We start from the raw sequence: 21072 nt of genomic DNA, 5'->3' as shown, positions 1-21072 counted from the left end.
TTTTATGGTATCTTGTAGTTCTCGGCTCTGCTGGCGCCTTTCCTCTGTTAGGTGTTGCAGTAGTTTGAAAGCTGGGTCCTTCTCCAATCTTCCTTCCACTTCCAGCTTTACGTTGTAAACATCTTCCGAGCTGTTTGATCTCCTGCCTAACGTGGCAGTGTCTTTTCTTGCTTGATGTGATGAACAACTGCTGTCCTCTTCCCAACTTGGAGCTCGGCTTCTATTTATAGACGAACCTCTTCGCGACGACTCCCTTGAGCGTGCTTTCTCTTCCGATCCTGCAGTGCGTGCGACGTACGAGTTTACATTCCTCTGATGTTGGCTGTCCCTCACATATTGGTAAGCTCTCTCGTCTTCACTGCCATTGTGGTTTCTTTGATCCAATCGTTCGTACTCTTCTTCATCCTTACTCCTCATCTTCTTTTGACAGTCCCTCTGGCCTCTGTCCTCGGTGGAGCAGCGTGGATCCTCGTGTTTGCTTCTGCTGTCATGGTATCTCGGTTGTCGACCCCTGGACACTGTGTCCATTTCTGGCTCCTCCGCATACTCACTTTCCTGTTCATTTTCGGGCTTGATGGCCTTGTCCCAGGAGACTTGAAACTTGCCCCTCAGCTGTCCGCTGCACTCTCCCTCCTCTGCGTGTAATAGGGGGTATTGTCCTTTGAACGGATTTGTGTCCTTTTTTAGCAGCCGGACCTGATTCTCTGTGAATGGATTCATTTCCTTTGGGTAGTGATAGGGTGGGGGAGTTTCGTCTATCCAGGGAGGCGCCACGGGGAAGGTGACTGTGTCTTCGGGTCCGTGTGCTGACTTTTCGCCACTTCTCTTGAGACTTGAAGGGCGGCCAGGGCTTCTCGGAGCTGTGGGTCGGGCTGGTCTCATTCGTTTCAGTTTTTGTCCTTCCTGCCGAAACCATTCCAACAATTCCTGTTCTTTTGCTCTCTTGCCTCTTCTCTTGTTGCCGTTATCACTGGCCTTATGGTGTCTGATGTTTATGACCATTTCATCACAACATTTTTCATCAAAGGATCCATCTGTGGGCCACTGTGCCTCTCCAGGTGTTCTTTTGTTCCATTTCTGCATGTATTTTAGAATTTGCTTTTCGAATTTAGGGTGCTGTCGTATTATTACCTGTGCTGGACTCTCTCTCCTGTTGGTCTCCTTTGCCACTTTGGCCCCCATGATTCCTTGTCTCACGGTTGGCGCTCTAGGCAGTTCAGCTTCTCCGTCTGTGGGAGTAGTTCGTATTAGTACAATAATCTTTTTCACTGTAATCGCTGTTTTCAGTGTTGGTGTTCTGGTGTAATCATACAACAATACCTCACTCCCGTCTTCCTGTGGTTCTCTTATTAATTGGGCAAATTTACCTGTTTCCCACTTTACCTTTCGTGGAATAATTGTGATACTCAGTCGTGGATTAACTGCCACTCTGTGCCGCCCGCCTATACCGTATCCGTCGGGTATATTTAGAGCTGAGCTCAGTGGAACAGTTGCCTGTTGTGATGGTGCTTCACACAGCAGCGTTAACACTCCATCCAGGCCTCTTGTATTCCAGCACCTCCTGAGCACCTGTGTCCAAGGCACGTCAGGAAACTCCTCCTGTGTTTGCGTTAGATTGACAAACCTTGTTAGATGCCACAATTTCTGATTAATTTCTTGCTCGGTTTGCCACAGTTCAACACCAGTTTCGTCTTTATAAGTGCGTTCCCTCCAAAAATGGGTTCTTATTCCATGCGTCTCTATGTCTCCTGTTTCCTCTATATTTTCTGGCAGCCAGCACTCGTCCTCACTGCTGCCTTCTTCCATGCACACTTATCTTTGGGTTTGGCTCGCCGTTTTTTATTTTTAATTTTGAAGGTTTTTATTTAATTAATTTTGTTACTTGCCGTGTTTTATTATGTAGTGTGATTTATATTGTGATGTACCCCTTCTGGGTTTACACCAGTTTATTTTACCAGTTTTACTCAGATTTTGTTCCACCAGAGTTGCCTCTGCAATTTTAAAAATGCCCTTGGTGCTAAAACTGATTCAACAACTTTCTCCACGGTGGCAAGTACAGTTGTTTATCCAAAATTACCCACACCAATCCTGCCGTCAGGCACATTAATGCCACACAGATCACTGCTCCTAAGACAATGTGACCTCGCTTTGTCTGGTTACGTATCTGTCGTAGGTTCTCCACCTTTACAACTTTAAGTCAGGTTTTTATTGCTTGTCTATTTACACTGTTTTTTGTCAACACTCTTATTCACTACATGCATTTATTTACACTGTCTTTTTATTTACACTCAGGCACTCCTCGTCAGGAGTTTCCGTGCTTCAACAGCACCTTAAGAGTTTTACAACCTACCCTTGCAGCCCCAAATTTCTCTCTTGACGGTCCAGCACCCAGCTGAATCCCCAAGAGTGCTCTTTGGCGGTAACCGTAAGTTGGAGACAGAACCTTCCGTCTCTGCTCCTTCCTGGAGCCTTGTGTACACCTTCTCCAAATCTCAGGAGGAATTACGGCAATCGCTGCCCGTTCAGACCCGGCCTTAGGTTACCCCACAATAACACCTCAGTTATTCTGGTTTAACGAACTTCCGGCGGTATCCACAGCTCTTGCGCCGGCTTTACCAAGGCACTCTGGCCGTTGGTTACTTAAACATATAAACAAACCCTGGTCCTTTATCTAACTAAGTGCCTTCGTGGGCCCGTCTACTTTAAGAACCCTGTCCTTTAGCGTGTTTTGTTGACTTTCTATGACCTCTGTTCTGCTCTTATAATACTGTCCAAATTACTCCTCCCAGAAAAGCCAAGCTGCAGAAAAGCCAAAAGACAACAAATGCATTCAGACAGGTATCACTCATTCTTTCCGCACCATGGTTTGCTAGACATACACGTTTACACACATACAATTATTTGCATCCTATTCCAATCCCCCACTCCGTATAATTTTATTCTTAAACTTTAACTAGGTTCTTTTGGATTAATTTTGATCCGGTTAGACCTCACCTGGGCGGAGACCAGACATCAGGCACACAGAAATTTTAAGAGCAGAATAAATTTGTCTGCTTACCTTCCAATTGTTTGTGGCCACAGTGTGCTGAGTCAGGTGCCCGTCCACAGATGACGTCACTTCCGGTTGTTCCTCCTGGCTGAAGCTCGCCAATTTTATGTCGTGGTCTTCTTGGTGGAACGCTGTCCTGGGCCAGATGCGTGGGTGGAAGACCAATCGAACATAGTAACACTAATGGTTGTAACTATACTGGTACTCAGCTAGTCTACTCGTACAAAACAGACAGGGAGAGCGGAGCAGGATGCAAAAATAGAGTTTTATTGCTAAAACCCGGTGCTCAGATCAGTCCCCAGACAGATGCCAACGATCAGACACTTTGCTAGGCACAATCGAACACAAAAATAACTTGCTTGGGCTTGGTCTTTATATACACTGCAGATGTTCCTCCTTTCAAACATGTACTTCCCATTTTCATCGAAGGGGGGTCCCCCGTGCACATCTGGTGCCGCCCATATCTCTTTTTGCCATTTCAGCATTAGTGCAGAAATAACCGTATTTCACTCGGGCATGTTCTGGGGCCCCTTCCGTCATAAATTCATTCTCTTGTTGACACTAAGGGTGTTTTCGTCTGGCCCTGTCTGGTTTATTTTGGGCTTTGTCCAGCACCTTTTAGCTGACACGGTTATAATCGCCCATGTTTGCATTCCAATTTTTAAAAAACCTTTATGAGTTCAGTACATTGCTCTGGTATAGTTTTCATACATAATATGTGTTAGTGCTTCTTGAGATACATGAAAGCACATGAATAATTATTCAACAATCTGCAATACAAAATTTAGCATTTAAAAAAAAAGAATTGTTATTTCTCTGATCATGATTTTGATATAACATGAAACTGTTTTTGTTTAACAAAATATATTTTACTGGATGCAGGACTAGTGCAAAGTCTGCAGGACGAGTGCAACCCATGGCTCACTAGTCCGCTCGACTAGTGGGAAAAAAGATTAAGATCTATCCCTGTTTCTGAAACTATATAATTATAGACTACTTGTAGTACTTTATAAATAAAGATTGGAGGATTGAATTGCATTTTATTCATACATGATAAGCATCCAGTGTATGTTAAACGTTTGTCTGGCTCATTGTTGGTTATAACCTGTCAGGTCCCGTGTTGTTACTCAGTAGAGCTGCATCAACGCCAGAAAGAAATATTTTTTCAGATGTGTAAATCATAACAACGTTTACACATGTACATGCCATGTATACAAAATGATATACACAGTTTTCACGTCGGGATGTGTCCACATCCCTGCAGCTGTCGTATATAAACCCACTAAAACTGCACATTCACACAGTTATGTCTACAGTAAAGCTTCTGCTCCTTTTTTTATGTTCTTTTTGTTTCAAATAAAACATGAAGTCCAGAGTTTAATGGGGGGGGGGGGGGGGGTATAGAAGCTGTTTTGCACATATTCTGTTTGTAAAGTGGTTTTCTTCTGTACTGTTTCATTTGATTGATGAATGCTTCTTTGTCTATTACAAGTTTTTATTATCCAAAATCTTTCATCTGAATTTGCAAATGAGGAAAACATAACTATCACTAAAACTTGTGAAAACTAAGTTTGAACTAGATATAGACTTCTGGAAAAACTATACTGAAGTAATGAAACTACATTTAAGATAAAAACAAAAATCAAAATTAAATGAAAACTAATGTAAATGAAACTATTATGGCCTTGGTCATTATAGGGAAATATATTCTTTAGAAAGAATCTAAAATATTGTTTTTTATACTCCTGAGGGGAACACACTTTATTGTACTTTGAAACATTTCTGCACAAATTGACTAGACGAGAGCTTCAGTGTCACCATGGAGATGGCAATGCGAAAATGGCACGAGCGGGGCAATTGGCATGGTTACGACATGGGTGAGCTGAAACTGACAGACACGGTTTGCTGACGACATTGCTCTACTGAGCGGGAGCAAGGAAGAGGCTGCCAGGATGGTCTCTCTACTAAAGGAAGTGGCGGCAACGGTGGGACTGGAAATATTCTGGACGAAGACAAAATACATGCACGTTGGAGATGACCTGGAATTGCAGCCTCTACAGATCACCGATGATATCGTGATCGAAGGAGTCTGTGAGTTCATCTACCTGGGAAGACTGTTCACGACAACAGGAAACGACAGTACCGAGATACGATGACGTTGCGGCATGACAACCAGTACGCTAAATGCCACAAGGGCACTCTACAAAAGCAACCTGACCGGGCCGATGAAAGAGAGGCTTTTCGAGAGCCAGATTTTGTTGAAGCTTACGTATGGTGCAGCAAGCTGGTCAATGGGCAAAGCGGATGAGAAAATAGTGCAGGCGGTGCGCACAAAGTACCTGCGATCAGTCCAAAAGATCAAGTGGGAGGACAAGATACCAAATATAGAAGTATACAATATGGCGAGATGCGAACAAGACGACCTGATATGGCAGATCAGGGAGCGTAAAGCGGAGTGGGCTGGACATGCTTTGCGGACGGACCCTGACTGGATGCCAAGACAGGCTTTAGAGGAGATGATGCGACCGAGAAAGCGAAGGCGCAGGCAACCGAGACTGAAATGGTGGAGTAACATCAGAGACGGTTACGAGCTGGAATACCAACAGCTGAAAAATTTGGCGGAGGACAGAACTGGTCTAAGGCGAATGCTACGGGACATAACAACGTGCCGGCAACAACAACAACAGCAGCCGACACAGAGATATAACGTGCACAGAGAGAGAGGCCACGGGCCTGGCGCCTATGCCGAACTGTAAGAGCACAGATGAAGGCGAATCAATACATTGCAACTGTTGGGGCTGAAGATTCCATTGAACTCCTCCAAGCATTCTCCCCTGAAGGAGAATCACCAGGGACAATGAACAGGCCATAAAACAGCAGGGGAGCGAGCCAGATACCGGAAGTGGCCAATGAGGATGCTCGAATCCGACCTGAACCCCACAGGGGTCCAAAACTCAAGTTGGTGAGACCAACTTTCTCCCAACACTCTCTGCTTCTCAATCTACCCTTCGAGGGAGACACATGTCTCTGCCTCAGGATGATGACGAGAGCACCCAAATAGGAACAAAAGAAACATCCACGCCAGCCAGCTGGACGAGCAGGACCCAGTTTGGACTACATCTTCTGTTTTCCTCTATTTTTCCTGTTTTGGGGTGATTCTGGAGACCAGAGCCATCGTCTCCGGTGCTCAGAACTGGGCCAACGGAACCGCCCGTTCGTTACGCCCTCGGTAGACTGCCTCACTCCGAGACCGCCCTCGCGCACGCGTGCTCAACGGACGTCTTGTTTAGCTGGTCGCTAAGAACCGCCGCGTCCCCAGAAAGAGCGAGTCAAACGCCTCTAGTGGTCACGTGGGTCATCGCAATCCCTCTTGACCTGGTGGACACATCAAGTCATTGCGCTCTCCCTCTGCGCGCCGCCGCACGCCCCTAGTGGTCGTCACAGTCACCGCATTGACACGCCGACGTCTGCCTCCACCTGGTGGACGTTCGAGGTCATTACACCGCCACCCTCATCTCTCCAGACCACACACACACACACACACACACACACACACACACACTTTGTACATAGTGTTTGCTGTTTAATAGATTAGATCTCCATGTTAGATGTCGTTTGCTATTTGAATGTGTTGATTTATGAGATGATTCTAGAATTATTTATGAATTAATACATTTTGTTAATAAACGCCTGTTAGCTGAATTGTACGCTTCTTGGTGATTGTTGTGTATTTATTGTTGACAATTCACTGGTTTGTAACAGTCTGTGCTCGGATCTCACACCTTCCCCCTGTATTTAAGATTGTTATATTTTAAGCAGAAATATTAACCAACTTAAATAAACTTTTACAAACGAGACTGATATTTTGGTATTAGCTATTTCCAGTTTATCTGGTGGTGCCCCGATTTATTATTAATACATAAATAACAAACGTATGCAAATTAATAAAAAAAATTATTAATAAATTATTTTTCCGCCTCAACAGTTGCTTTTCTTTGTTTCTGGTCTCTGTTGTTTGTGCATTTTCCGTAATTTGTGAATGTGTTTTATTTGTAGTTGGAGACAAAGTCCCTGCTGACATCCGCATCTGTTCCATCATATCTACGACTCTGAGAGTGGACCAGTCCATTCTGACCGGTAAAGACTTGTTTTCCTTTTCTGTGCTATCTATCTATCTATCTATCTATCTATCTATCTATCTATCTATCTATCTATCTATCTATCTATCTATCTATCTATCTAGTGTGTGCGTGTGTGTGTATATAATATAATTTTAGAAATTAAAAAAAAAAGCATTTTAAAAGACAATGATACAATTTGTTAGTACCAATAATAATATGAGCATAGAGAAGAAATAAAAATAGTAAATTAATATTATTATTAGTTAGTACAACAATAACAATGATGATAATAATATTAATAATCAATAATTACTCATCTATCATAATAATAGTCTATACTTCATCTAATCATCTACCTATCCATCTATCTATCAATGGAATTGTCTTTATGTTGAGATTATAGTCATATTTCAAAATATAGATATTTTCATCAGGTATACTCTGCACCACAACAAAGAAAAACTTTAAAGATTAAATATACAAGTTTTTATGTCACTATTTTACGAGTTTGGCCCACTCAACAGGAGATTGGGCTGCATGTGACCCCTGAACTATCATTTATTGACACCCCTGGCCTGGTCCAACCAGGGCCCTTGGTCTTTGTTTATCTATCTTTAACTCATAAGAAACCTGTGTGAATATCGTCATGATTAATGTTGGCTGTCAATGTTTCCGTGTCTCTAACACATAGACCTGATATAAGATAATGTCATGATTGATGGATCGATCCTCTGATAAAGCTGCTGGTTGTGTCCTTTCTGACATTCTTTTCCTATTAGCATGTTTGAGCTAAAACATTCATGCATGAAACTTCATGAAGGATCTGTATTAATCTGTAAAGACTCGCTGGCTGTATTTTGTTCTTGAAATCAGGTTGCAAGCTGATTTAACTTGAATGTGAGTGTTGTGTTTTTAGGTGAATCTGTTTCTGTGATCAAACACACCGACCCTGTGCCCGACCCTCGAGCCGTCAATCAGGACAAGAAGAACATGCTCTTCTCTGTAAGATCCAGTCTGCACATTTTATCGCACATCCTGTTGATGGCTCATGACTTCACGTTTGTTTGTTTTTTATGAACTTTCTGGAAAGCTCTGCTCTCGTTTGCTACTTAAAGATGTGAGAAATCTTATTGGGCATGTGACTTTTTGTTTTAGGGTACCAACATTGCAGCTGGGAAGGCGGTGGGCGTGGTGGTGGCCACCGGCGTGAACACAGAAATTGGTAAGATCCGTGACGAGATGGCGGCCACAGAGCAAGAGAAGACGCCCCTGCAGCAGAAACTGGATGAGTTTGGCCAGCAGCTGTCCAAGGTCATCTCCATCATCTGCATCGCTGTGTGGATCATCAACATCGGACACTTCAACGACCCCGTCCACGGCGGCTCCTGGATCCGCGGGGCTGTCTACTACTTCAAGATCGCCGTGGCGCTGGCCGTGGCTGCCATCCCCGAGGGGCTGCCAGCCGTCATCACCACCTGCCTGGCCCTGGGCACCCGCCGCATGGCCAAGAAGAACGCCATTGTCCGCAGCCTGCCCTCTGTGGAGACCCTGGGCTGCACCTCCGTCATCTGCTCCGACAAGACGGGAACGCTGACCACCAACCAGATGTCCGTCTGCAGAGTGAGTATCACAAGTCTGTTACAATTAAACACTTACCGACCCAAACCATCACAGCAAGTAAAGCAATCACTAATCTCAGTAGATATGTTTCTAATTTTAACTATCACAACTTGCAACCAAACTCGCTAATGTCGCTAACCCGGGCCTTAACCGTCACATGCAAGCACCTTCCTTTAGTCACAACTATTAACTAAACTCCAAAATTAACTACCACAAGCTTCACCATCACAGCTAATATCTAACGAACTGCTTCATTTGAATGGTCAAACCAAACCAGAACAATTACACACGTGCCTTCAACATGACGACTAACTGACTCAACTTATCATAACAAGGTGATTAACCCCAACTAACACAACTAAGTGACTAAATATTCAGTCAGTAAATACTAAACCTATCTTAACAAAGTATTTAAATGCAACAGTTACAACCAAGTGACTAACGACTGTACAATCTGATGCCTGATGCCTGTTTATCATTTTAAATTTTTCAGTATATGAAAAGCTTTTCGAGCTGTTTGTTTTCCAACATGGTTGGACTTTTTAATGAGAGCAGACTGCACAGCGCATTTGAGTTCATTCTGTGTAGTCGAACCCTTCATGGTAACTGTGCTTCCTACACACACACATACACACTGACACACACACACACACTTTGTTTTGGTGCATTGTGAGCAGTTTGCTCGTCAGTGCTTTGTCATGTTTGCTGTCCCTACACGATGTTTGAATAGGTTGACAGCGGTGAGACAGAGCGCAGCTGCTTCACAGTCACTTTCAATACGTTTTGTCAGCGGAAATGCACAAATCCTCCCCATGCAAGCCGAGGGAGACAGAGAGAGTGCAGTTCTACTTTTGATCAGGTATTCAGGTTATTTAACAAGAAGACACCTCGCTATCGCTGCTCTCTAATCTACATGGAGCGGTTGAATGACTTGCAGTGCTGCTGTTGCATAACTGACCTTGCATCATCACGCTGCAAAGAAGCCAGCCTGTAGTTCCTCCTCCTCTCTGTGTGTCTGTGAGTGGCACCCTAGCATCGCTTGGCCCACATAAAAAGTAGTTTAGTTGCCTGTTCCCCACAAACATGGCACCGTCTGAATTAAAACAGTGGCATTATAGCTGTTGTCTTAGGTCTAGTGTCCATTGAGCTGTGTGCTTCTGCAGTGATTATTCATTAAGGATTCACTGAAAAGAGAAAACTTTTCTATCAGGACATGCAGAGCAAATATTTTGAATAGGCATATGCTAATTAGTTTGTAAACTCCAGACTGATACAGAAAAAAATTATCAAACATGACTTTCATATATTATAAACAAACATTTATATCAAATAAAAGCGATTGTGTGTGTGTGTGTGTGTGTGTGTGTGTGTGTGTGTGTGTGTGTGTGTGTGTGTGTGTGTGTGTGTGTGTGTGTGTGTGTGTGTGTGTGTGTGTTTGCGTGCGTGCGTGCGTGTGTGTGTGGGTTGTTCAACGGGAGCCGACCTGGCACTGCGACTTCTTCTTTTCACTCTGCCTCCCTGGCAGCCTCCTCTGTTTACTTATGGAGAGAAACTGAACACACACACCCCTCTGTCACATTAGGCAGCAGGCCACCCAGCCTGGTACACACGCATGCACACACGCACACACACACACACACACACACACACACACACACACACACACACACACACACACACACACACACACACACACACACACACACACACACACACACACACACACACACACACACACACACACACAGGAGGAGCCTTCAATCCGAATAAAACTGGGCTTTTAAACTAAATGAAGTACATTGTCTCAATGAAAGTTAACGGAGTAAGACAAACAAATCAAGACGATGTAATCGAAGCTGGATGTCTTCCGGCATGTACACAGAGCAAAGCGGCTGAATGGGATGGTTTATTTTTGAAACTCTAGTCCATAACCTGACTGGGAAGACAAACAGTGTGTAAAATAGGTAAACGGGAGGAAGCTCAAATAGATGAAGATGACTGACTGCTGTCGAGTTGCTAACTGACTAGCTTCCTGTTGAAGATTGTTCTGGGGAAGTATTCCAGAAAGCGGGTTTTGTGAAAACTCGGAGCATGTTAACCCTGAAATGAAGGAAACTCTGAGTTTTCCGTTCCAGAAAGAGAGCTGTATTAAGCTTGGGATCAGTCACCACGGTAACAGACTCTGTGAACCTAACCTGCTCGCTGGCAGGTTTTGTAGAGGAAACCCTGAGGTTTCACCTGTCCCCTCCCACCTGAAGCAGTTACTAGAAATGGATTGTCCATTATTTCCACACCTGATTGGCATCGAGGCAGAAATAATTTGAGATAACTTATGCCGCGAGAGAGTCTTCCGGCCCAGCTTAGAAGTTTGTTTTGTGACTGTATTAACTCCTTTCTAAATTGACCCGTGCCTCAGCTCAGAGCACATTTTATGCACAGCATTAAGTTTTTTTGTGAAGTGGTAGTTTTTTTTATAATATTGGAAAACAACAGTGTGTAGAACAGTTAGAGAAGTCACCCTGGGACTGAAACAAGTGATTTTTTTGTGTATTTTTTTTTTTTGGTGTTAGGGGGTTATATAAATAAAGAAATTCCTGTGTGTGTGTGTGTGTGTGCGTGTGCGTGTGCGTGTGTGCGTGTGTGTGTGTGGTATTCATTTATTGGGTGTTGATGTACACATCATCACATTTTAAATGACTCTACTTTAATTAAAATGTCTAAACACTGTTAATCTACTAAGTAGGATATTAACAGAGGACGAGTTCAAACAACATTTACTGGTTGAAATTACAACTTGAAGTGGCTACTGATTAATTTTTATTTTTATTTAAAAGCCTACATCAATTTAAATACTAAAATCAAAATGAGGTACAATCAGAACACATATACATATAAGCCTTTTCATTCTGAATTATGTTTATATATTTCATTTTGAACTGTTTCCAAGTTGCCTTTCTCCTTTTGGATTGCACCTAAATGAAATTCAGATTTTACACCTACTTATTATTTCTACCTGTCTGCTGCGATCTTAAGTTAAATGTTAAGTCAATGTAGTTATGCGTTCGAACCTATGCGTTGATTTTAGCAGCAGTTTTCTCCCAGTCGTCTCTCTCCTCCGCTGCTGCAGCGCTGGACTTTTACGGCAAAATAACTCGGTTTTCGGTGTGTTGTCATAGTGACTAGTGGTATCGGGGCTCCATTGATGATGGCTTTTTATTGTGGCTGTGCACGCGTTTAACTCAAGGTTCACATACTGAGAGTTGATTGAACTAATTCAGATTAGCTGTTCTGGAACTGGAAACTGAACTTCCCATCTCAGGCCATGTTTACACGTACCCGGGTATTTGAAAAAACTGTGATATTTCTTTGCGTTTGTGCCGCGCATTTACTCATAAACATAGCTACGACTCACCACAAATGATGATTCCTGAAAACTCCAACCACAGCGGAGATTCTGGATAAAATCTGTGTCTCTGTTTGCATCTAAAGGGGGTTAGGCGGATATTTACATCACAATTCGTGACATGGTGTTTTTTCCAGTATTCTGATTGGCTATCATGGCTTCATACTTCTTGCTACACTGCCCCCTACAGGTTTGGCATGCTCATAGCAGGTCTGAACCAGTACTAAATTGGTTCCTCTCTGTGCATGTATACTGAGACAAAGCAAATAGTTTAGTTACATGGATGATATGGTTTGTTTAGTTCGTAACTGCTCTCCTATGACTTCCAGATGTTCATTCTCAACAAAGCTGACGGTGAGGGCTGCTCTCTGTCAGAGTTCACCATCACAGGCTCCACCTACGCACCTGAGGGAGAAGTGTGAGTACTGACACAGCCTCTCGATGAACCATGAAGATCATAGTTGATCATACATGTTCTTGTCCTCAGTTACCAGGATGGCAAACTGGTGAAAACCTCCCAGCACGACGCCCTGGTGGAACTGGCCACCATCTGCGCTCTGTGTAACGACTCTTCTCTCGACTTCAACGAGGTCTGCAGCCCACATTTACCGTAAACTGTGAATGTGCACAATGTACACAAATGTTGACAATCACCAGCCTGTCGTGCGTGCAGGCGCTTTCTGTGACGTGCAGAGACAAACAGTTTGCAGTCCAGATGGCTCCAAAGAAATGTGACATCAGCACTGTGTATAATCATCTGGTGTCCAACTCATTTAGTTCATGAAGTCCAGGCTGATCTTTAACAGCCTGGACCATAAAAATGATACAGCTCCCAATGTGTACTTTGTTATAGAACAAAAACTTTTGTCCAAATATTTGGATACACATGTAGCTCTTCAGCCTTCCTGGTGTGGTGTTTTTGTAAATAAAGATTTTGTTTTTATTGTTATTTGTATGCCACATTGATTTTCAGAGATCCACTTTCCAGACCAGTTTTTCCAGGAAAAACTTTTAATACCAGCCAGTCCAGTACTGGGCTGGTGAGATGTTGCCACGGTAGGGGGGTGTGACGCGCTAGGCGGATGTTGTTTACCTTTTGCTTTGTGTCCATCAACTGAGTCCATGGATTCGGGAAGATGCAACAGTCTTTCTTTATTTAGTGCAAAATCATATTAGATCAGAGTTTTAAAGAATCTGAAAACAAAACACGAGCATAGTCTCACAAACTCCGCCAAAGCGGTCAAAAACCTGTGCGGGGTCAACACCTGTTTGCTCATTGATTGCCCCAGCATATATGCATATGATGTCGGCCCCACACAGTCTATACACACAGGTCAAAACAAATATCCAACTTTCATTAATACCATATTTGGCTCCTACACACCGGCCCCTAATTGACATGGTACAAAAACATGACAATTCTCAAAACATAAAGGAGACAAATACTGTATTGACCTTTCATATTTCTTTCCTCATTTACCAGATACAGCTTGGAAATTGGTCTTTCAGTTATATTGGACTTAGTTTTCAATTTCACAGATCTCACTAAACCATGAGCATCTGGATGAACTTCCAAAACTCTTCCCAAAGGCCATGATCCCTGTGGAGCAGATACATCCATAATAGCCACAATATCTCCAACAGCAAGGTTCTTTTCCTTTTCATTCCATTTCTGTCTTTGTTGGAGCAATGGTAAGTATTCACGGACCCATCTCATCCAGAATAGGTCAGCAAGGTATTACACCTGCTTCCACCTCTTTCTTCCGTACTGGTCCTGTGGTGTGAATACTCCAGGAGGAATTGATGATTATCTTCATAGCAAGAGAAGATGATTGGGCGTGAGCGGCTCCAAATCATTGTGGTCATCTGACAGTTTGGTGATGGGTCTGTCATTTAAAATAGCTTCCTCTTCACATAACACTGTAGCCAGCCCATCATCATCCAGGGTCATGTATGAGCAACACTGAGCTTAAGACCCTTCTCACGAAGCGGATCATCCTCTCCCATATACCACCAATATGGAAGCCTGCAGGTGGATTTAACGTCCACTTTACTCCAGTCTGCGCCAGGTATCCTGCTATAGCTTCCAGGACCAAATTGGCGAGAGCTTCCCTTAATTCTCGCTCCGCTCCCACAAAGTTTGTTCCATTATCGGACCAAAGGTGCTAGACTTGTCCTCTCCGATTTATGAAACGTCTTAGGGCGATTATGCATGCATCAGTATCCAAGGAAAACGCTACCTCCAGGTGTATGGCTCGACTCACCATGCAGGTGAATATCACACCATACCTTCTGCAGCAGGATCTTCCTCTTTTTACTTCGATTGGACCAAAGTAATCAACCCCAGTGTTGGTAAAAGGTTGATGGTCGGGTAAAATCCTTGCAGCAGGTAGGTCAGCCATCTTCTACTGTAAAGGTCTGCCATTGTAGCATTTTCAGAAGCTGCACAGTCCAATTATCTTTCTAATGGCAGAATTGCCCTTTGTGATCCAGTACTTTCTCCTCAGGGATGACAGAGTGTGAGATCGTCCAGCATTTCCAACACTTTGGTAAGCGTGCATAAGAATAAGACTGGCAATATGCAGCTCTTTAACGAGCTTCCATTGGATGTTTAGTTTCCACAGGCATTGCACTTTTATGGAGCCTGCCTCCAACTCTCAACAGCTCGTTGTCAAAGATTGGGTCCAAATTATAGATGGAACTGTGGCGGCTCACCTTTGAGTTTCTGGAAAGAGCTTCAATTTCCAGCTTGAACATCTGGTGTTGACAGTAACTGATGATGGAAATTTCAGCATTTTGTAGCTCTTCCAGGGACAAAATATTTGCTTGTGGCTGTCGAGTGGCATTTTATGGCGAGCTTTGTCTTTTCCTAAAAGGAGTAACTGATTGTTCCTTTTGCACTTCTCCTTCAACCATGACTTAAACTTCAAGTACCAAGCCACAACTCTCTTGAGCTTCCACCAGTCTGTGTAGAATGGTCAGCTGGTCTGTGGGTGTAGGAGTGTCCACTGTGACAGAATGAGCAACTGCCTCCCTCTTGACCTCTTTATCTTCCACATCCAGTGAAATATCCATCGTAGTGTTGGGACACTTTTCCTCATCCCTCCACAAATATTCTGGTCCCTCCAACCATCATCTGCTTTTCAAGAGTACTGAGACTTTCAGCCCTCTTCAGCCTTCGTACGGACATGTCTCCATTACACAGGCTCAGACAAACCTCTTATGGTGGCAACTCGATTTGCTACAAATGTGTGAAAACGCCTGTTATCATTGTTCACGTACTTCAACACAGACACAGTGCTATCAGTCCAAAATGCTGATTTCCGGAGGGACATTCCCAGTTCTGCTTTAATCATAGCATCCATTTTTACAGCAAAGACAGCTGCAGATAGCTCAAGTCTGGGAATGGTCACAGCCTTTAAAGGTGTTACTCTGCCTTTGCCAAGAAGAAAGGCGATGTGTATTTTATTTTCTTCAGTCACCAAACAAATATATGAGACTGTTCCATAGCCTCCTTCGCTGGCTGAGAAGTGGTGTAATTGGGCTTGCTTTATTGCTCCAAAGTCACATGGTTTGATTGATACACCGATGCACACTGAATGCTGCAAACTGGCTCAGCTCCTCACACCACCTTTTCCATTGCTGTAAAATATCCTGTGGCAAAGGATCATCCCAATTACAGCCTCTTTTGCAAAGCTCCTGCTGCATTATTTTGCCATGCAGAGTCACAGGTGCTAAGAATCCCAGTGGGTCATAAACAGAACTGTTGACCGTCAGCATTCCACGCCTGGTCAGACCCCGATGTTTCATTTCCATTCTAAATTTGAAAATATCAGTTTCCGCACACCATTGAAGACCAAGGGCTCTTTCCACAGGAAGCTTATCATTATCCAGATCCAACGTTTTCAACTCTTTGGCTCTCAGCTCTTCAGAGATGACTTGCAGAACAACACGACTTTGCTTATCCACTTTATAAAGGCAACGCCTCCCTTTGTACACAGAGCAATGAGACCATGTATCAGTTGGATAGCTTACATATTTGTGGCCGAGCTCTTAAAGCAGTTATCAACGTAAAAGTTCTATTGGACTGTTTCTATAACCCCGGCTGGAAACTGGCTGATTGTCTCGGGCAGTTCTATTTAGAGCGTAGGCTGCACAGCTTGGTGACGAGACGGCTCCAAACAGATCCACCATCATTATATAAGGCATTGGTTCTTGTGTCGTGTCTCCACCGGGCCACCACAAAAAGCAAAGGAAGTCCCGATCCTCTTTCGGCACACGCACTTGATCGAACATAGCTTGAATGTCTCCCATGAAGGCTATTTGTTTTTGTCTGAACCTCATCAGGACACCCAGCAATGTGCTTGTGAGATTTGGGTCTTGCAGTAACTCTGTGTTCAGGGACACACCTTTGAATGTAGCACCACAGTTGAACACAGCATGTAATGTTCCTTTCCTTGAATGATGCACCCCATGATGGGAAATATTCCAAACTCTTCCATTGCCAAGGTCTCTTTGATCTTCAGGTACTTGTTCAGCATAACTGCCAGCAATTGTGTTGTTCATATACTTCACATATACTTGATGGAAGTGCTGGTTCAACTGAAATGTTTCTTCAAACCTTGTAATCTCTGTTGGGCCACAGCTAAATTGTTTGGTAAGTGAACATCTCTTTTCTTAAATGGTAAGTTGACAGTATACTTTCCACCATTCTAACAGCATATGGGCCATTTCCTTGGCTGTTGACGACTTCCCACAGCTCCAGCAGCTTGGGTGCATTGGTACCAATCAGCAGGTCAACATTGGCGTGGATGAATGGCATGTAAACTTTTGACAAACAAGGCCACTTCAACAGGTCTTGAGCTCTTACAATGTTGTCTGTAGTGACTAGCATTTGTTTTTGAGTAAAGACTTCCAGAAGAGAATAGAACTGAGAGCTCTCCAAACCAACCACTTCAAGGCTGAACAAGGAATAGGCTGAGCTCATCTTTGTTTGATCAATTGTTCGCAGCTGGACTTGGGTTCTTTTTCCAAGGAGGCTCAGGCGATGCATCAGCTGTTCGGAGCAAAATGTTTCTGTGCTGCCCGGATTCAAGAATTCATATGTTTGAATCACAGCATCACCCATGGCAGCTTTGACTTTAACAGGAAGCACTGACAGCATGGTGCGACCTTTGCCAGCCCCTGTATGTCCACAAGTTGTGTGAGATATGGGAATGGGTTCTTGGGTTTCTAATCCACGTTCTGGAGAAGTTGTCTGTCGATTTATGTGCAACACAGTTGGGTGGCTTTGTTTACAAATGTTGCATTTCAATCTCGCTTCACAGTCATGGCTGATATGGCCTCGACAAAGACAACCAAAACACACTCCTCTTTTCTTCAATCAAAAACACTTTGTCCATGTGTCTCTTCTTCTTGAATTGCATTTCTATCCTCTTTTGGTGAGAGTGGCTGCTTAAATTCGTTGTGTGCACCCATAGCAGTTACTGTGCTAGCCACCACATTTCCTCTTGTTGTGTTACTGGGCTGTGACCTAGAGTGACTTAATGATGTTGTGACTGAACTGTATTCTTGTAGATCCCCAGAAAATGGGTCAGAAAGGATCATTTCATGATGCTCCAAAAACTCCACCATGTCATTGAATCCAGCTCTATACCCAGTAGTCTCCATTATGCCATGAGCCTTGCTCCAACAGCACTCTCTCAGCTTATATGGCAGCTTTGCCAAGATTGCCCTTATGTTCACTGGCATGTCCAGGTCTTGCACATACTCCAGCTCATCCATGATGTTACAGTAACCTTGCATGAATAGAGCGAAGCTCTGGAGTGCCTTAGTATCATTTGCTCTGATTGTTTGCTATGACAGAGCTTTGCTGATGTATGCAGTTGCAACTTTGTAAGGATTTCCAAAATGATCCTGCAGTAGAGCTTTGGCAACAGCATAGCCACGATCTGGAGTCATATGTTGACAACTTTGCACCAGTTCACGAGATTGACCATGGGTGATTTGCTCCAAGCAATACAAACTGTCTTCTGCAGTTGCTTTGCTTTCCACTCCTTGCTCAAATGCCTTTATGAAAGTCCTGTAGTGCAGAAGATCACCATTGAACAAGGGAATGTGTTCTGGTGGGAGTGCCATTGACTGCTGCTGGTTCATGATAGCTGCTGTGATTTCAGTTGGTCTGCTCATGATCGTCAAAAGCTCCCCAGGCATTCGTTGGATAGTCAGTGACTGAGACTTAATTAAATTTTGTGTAGCTTGTTCTTTTGTTTACATCCTTTTACTATTGTGTTCCAAGCGTTGTTTTGTTTCACATGTTTACATCTTGTTCCACCAGAGGGTGCTGTTAACGTGTTCCATTTGCTTTCATTTTTTTCCACTAGGTGTTGTTGTGTTTTACTTGCTGCATTCCATTGCTTTTGGTCTCACATCCACAAGTTTATTTTCCAATTGTGACATTTTTATTTTCTCTTCTTGTTGTGCTGCTTGTTTGTCATTGCCATGAAGAAGTATGAACTCTTGGGCAGTGGGGTTTGTTTGTCCATTTTTTGCTCCATTTTTATTGCAGCTACTCTTTGTTTTTGAGTTTGTTCGCGACTAGTACTCTTCCTTTGCAACATAAATTTCCATTTTTGCTTCAGATGCAGCCAGCTTTGCTTCCAAAGCCAGCATTTATGTTCTTATTTTTGTTTCCTCTTCTTCAATAGCATGTCACTCCTTTAATAATTTGACACGAGCCAAAACTGCAGCTCTTTCTGCTGCTGCCTTTAATTTCGCAGATGAAGCACTGGAGTTGTTGCTTTTTTGACTGCTTCTGTTGACATGTTGTCTTCTGGAGAGAGTTCATTTTCACCATTTTTATTTTCATTTCATTGTGTATCTGAATTCATTTGTGTTTCTTTTTCAGTTTGAGAAAGCCATTCATTGACATATGAACAACATTGTTTGGGATCATTTTGGCTTTAAACCCTATTTCATGTTTTTCACTCTCTTCAATAGACAATAGCCTCCTCAAAGAATCATGACCCTTTTTAGATTCATCACACATCATTTTCAGTTCCTCAAGAGCATTTATCACCTTTGTTTTATCACCAACAGACATAAACTCATTCAACTCCCTTCTAATGTTACAGGCTTTATTTAGTTTAAACTTTCTAGTATTTTGTAATTTATCCAGTTTTTCAGCCTAAGCCCTTTCTGTTATTTTTAACAGTATGTTTTTCAGTTACCACATTATTAGTATTTTGTTCATTATCAATGTTTGTGTCCGTACTCAACACGCACGCTCCCTTCATTGTACGAGGACTCGCAACGCAAAGTTCAGTTCAGATGAGCTCAACGAAAGTAAGTCAACGAGTCACATGATCCAACGCGATTACACAATGCTCCGATTTGATCTCAACGCACGGGGTATAATCACCAATGCATTGGATTTTTGTGTGCACAGAATTAGGCCATCGATGGTGTAGCGCTACACATACCTCTTGTTGGGCGCCTTTATTTATAAATGCAAGCGATCGCCTACGGTGCTCCTCCAGCTCCATGGCCCAACAGCGCTACCCGGCATTAACCCGTTAGCAACCACCAGGACTGGTTATGGTGCGATCTGTCATCTCAGGCCGCCTGTCCACTCGTCAGCTCCCGCGATCGTCCCACACGTCTCCCAAAGGTAGGCCTATTGCTGCCAAACTGTTCAATCGGGCAGGTTTTTCACAATATACCATCCAGCCTAGTACTGGGCTGGTGAGATGTTGCCTCGGTAGGGAGGTGTGACGCGCTCGTCGGCTATTGTTTACATTTTGCTTCGTGTCTATCAACTGAGTCCATAGATCCGGTAAGATGCAACAGTCTTTCTTTATTTTAGTGCAAAATCATATTCGATCAGAGTTCAAAAGCATCAGAAAACAAAACACGGCCATAGCCTCACAAATTCCGCCAAAGCGGTCAAAAACCTGTGCGTCCTTCCGGGGTCAACACCCGTTTGCTCTTCTTCTTGATTTCCAGCAAGCGGTACGCCGTACCGCATAATGCTGCCCTCCACCGTCTAAAGAAGATTTTACTCTACCAGCTCAAATCCTCTTGTATAATCCAGAGGAATGGAGGAATTTTAACACTGCCTTCCCAAGAGAGTCATAATTTTCCTGTAACTCTAAAACCGTTTTCAAGGAAAACACCTCCAGACCCAGATCAGACAAATCTTCAAACAGCTTCTGCCTGTGACAACAGTATATCTCGCAGCGAAATAATACTTGAAATACCGTCTCTGATTCCTCACACTCACATAAACCATTCAGACGTTTCCCTATCACCTTTCAACTACTTGCCAGACAGCAATGCCTCAATCTCAGCCTGGTTTAAATAACATCACCAGCATACTCCTCCACTTTTTATGTTTTACTGAAGGTTGCACAGAGTAAAAATGTCGACCTTTCTGCTCCTGATCCCACTCCTGTTGCCACATTGTCTCCAGCTTTTCATTGGAGATGCTATGCTAATCCATTCCACTTTACCCATTTGTACATTTAATTCAATTGTTTCTTTAGTCAAGATTCTTTAGCTATCAGCTGTTTCATTTCCCTCAATTCCCAAGTGACCTGGCACCCACATAAAGAAACATGACAACCGGACCCTTCAATTGGATTTAATAATGGTGATCCTCCAGGATCACCATTATTAAATCAGGGCGAGCTCTAGAAGCACCTTCTTCTAATGCCACCAAAGCAGCAGCAGAATCCGAGCATATGACACTGTTCTTTGGTTTATTATGCTCCACCAAGTCTAAAGCTATTTGAATTGCCAAAAGTTCAGCAGAAAAAAATAGACATATTATCTGATGTGCCTATGCTGGTTAGTAGATTTTCCTCATGAACAAAAACTCC

At 43.3% G+C, this 21072-nt stretch overlaps 1 protein-coding gene across 2 annotated transcripts in view; it reads left to right on the top strand.

Moving 5' to 3' along the window:
* atp2a2a (ATPase sarcoplasmic/endoplasmic reticulum Ca2+ transporting 2a) overlaps positions 1-21072 on the top strand; it is a gene marked incomplete at its 3' end in the record, with an annotated part of 96796 nt that overhangs the window by 51052 nt on the left and 24672 nt on the right. For both annotated transcript variants that reach the window (XM_080467389.1, XM_080467388.1), the window contains exons 6-10: positions 7106-7186; positions 8087-8172; positions 8326-8790; positions 12523-12611; positions 12681-12783. In XM_080467389.1, the coding sequence (XP_080323515.1) occupies positions 7106-7186; positions 8087-8172; positions 8326-8790; positions 12523-12611; positions 12681-12783 (824 nt within the window). The remainder of the gene's footprint in view (positions 1-7105; positions 7187-8086; positions 8173-8325; positions 8791-12522; positions 12612-12680; positions 12784-21072) is intronic.

This window comes from Lipophrys pholis, assembly GCF_963383615.2.
Source record: "Lipophrys pholis genome assembly, chromosome: 7".
NCBI lineage: Eukaryota > Metazoa > Chordata > Actinopteri > Blenniiformes > Blenniidae > Lipophrys > Lipophrys pholis.
The sequence above is the reverse complement of the archived record's forward strand: the minus strand, read 5'-3'. Positions and strand labels throughout refer to the sequence as shown.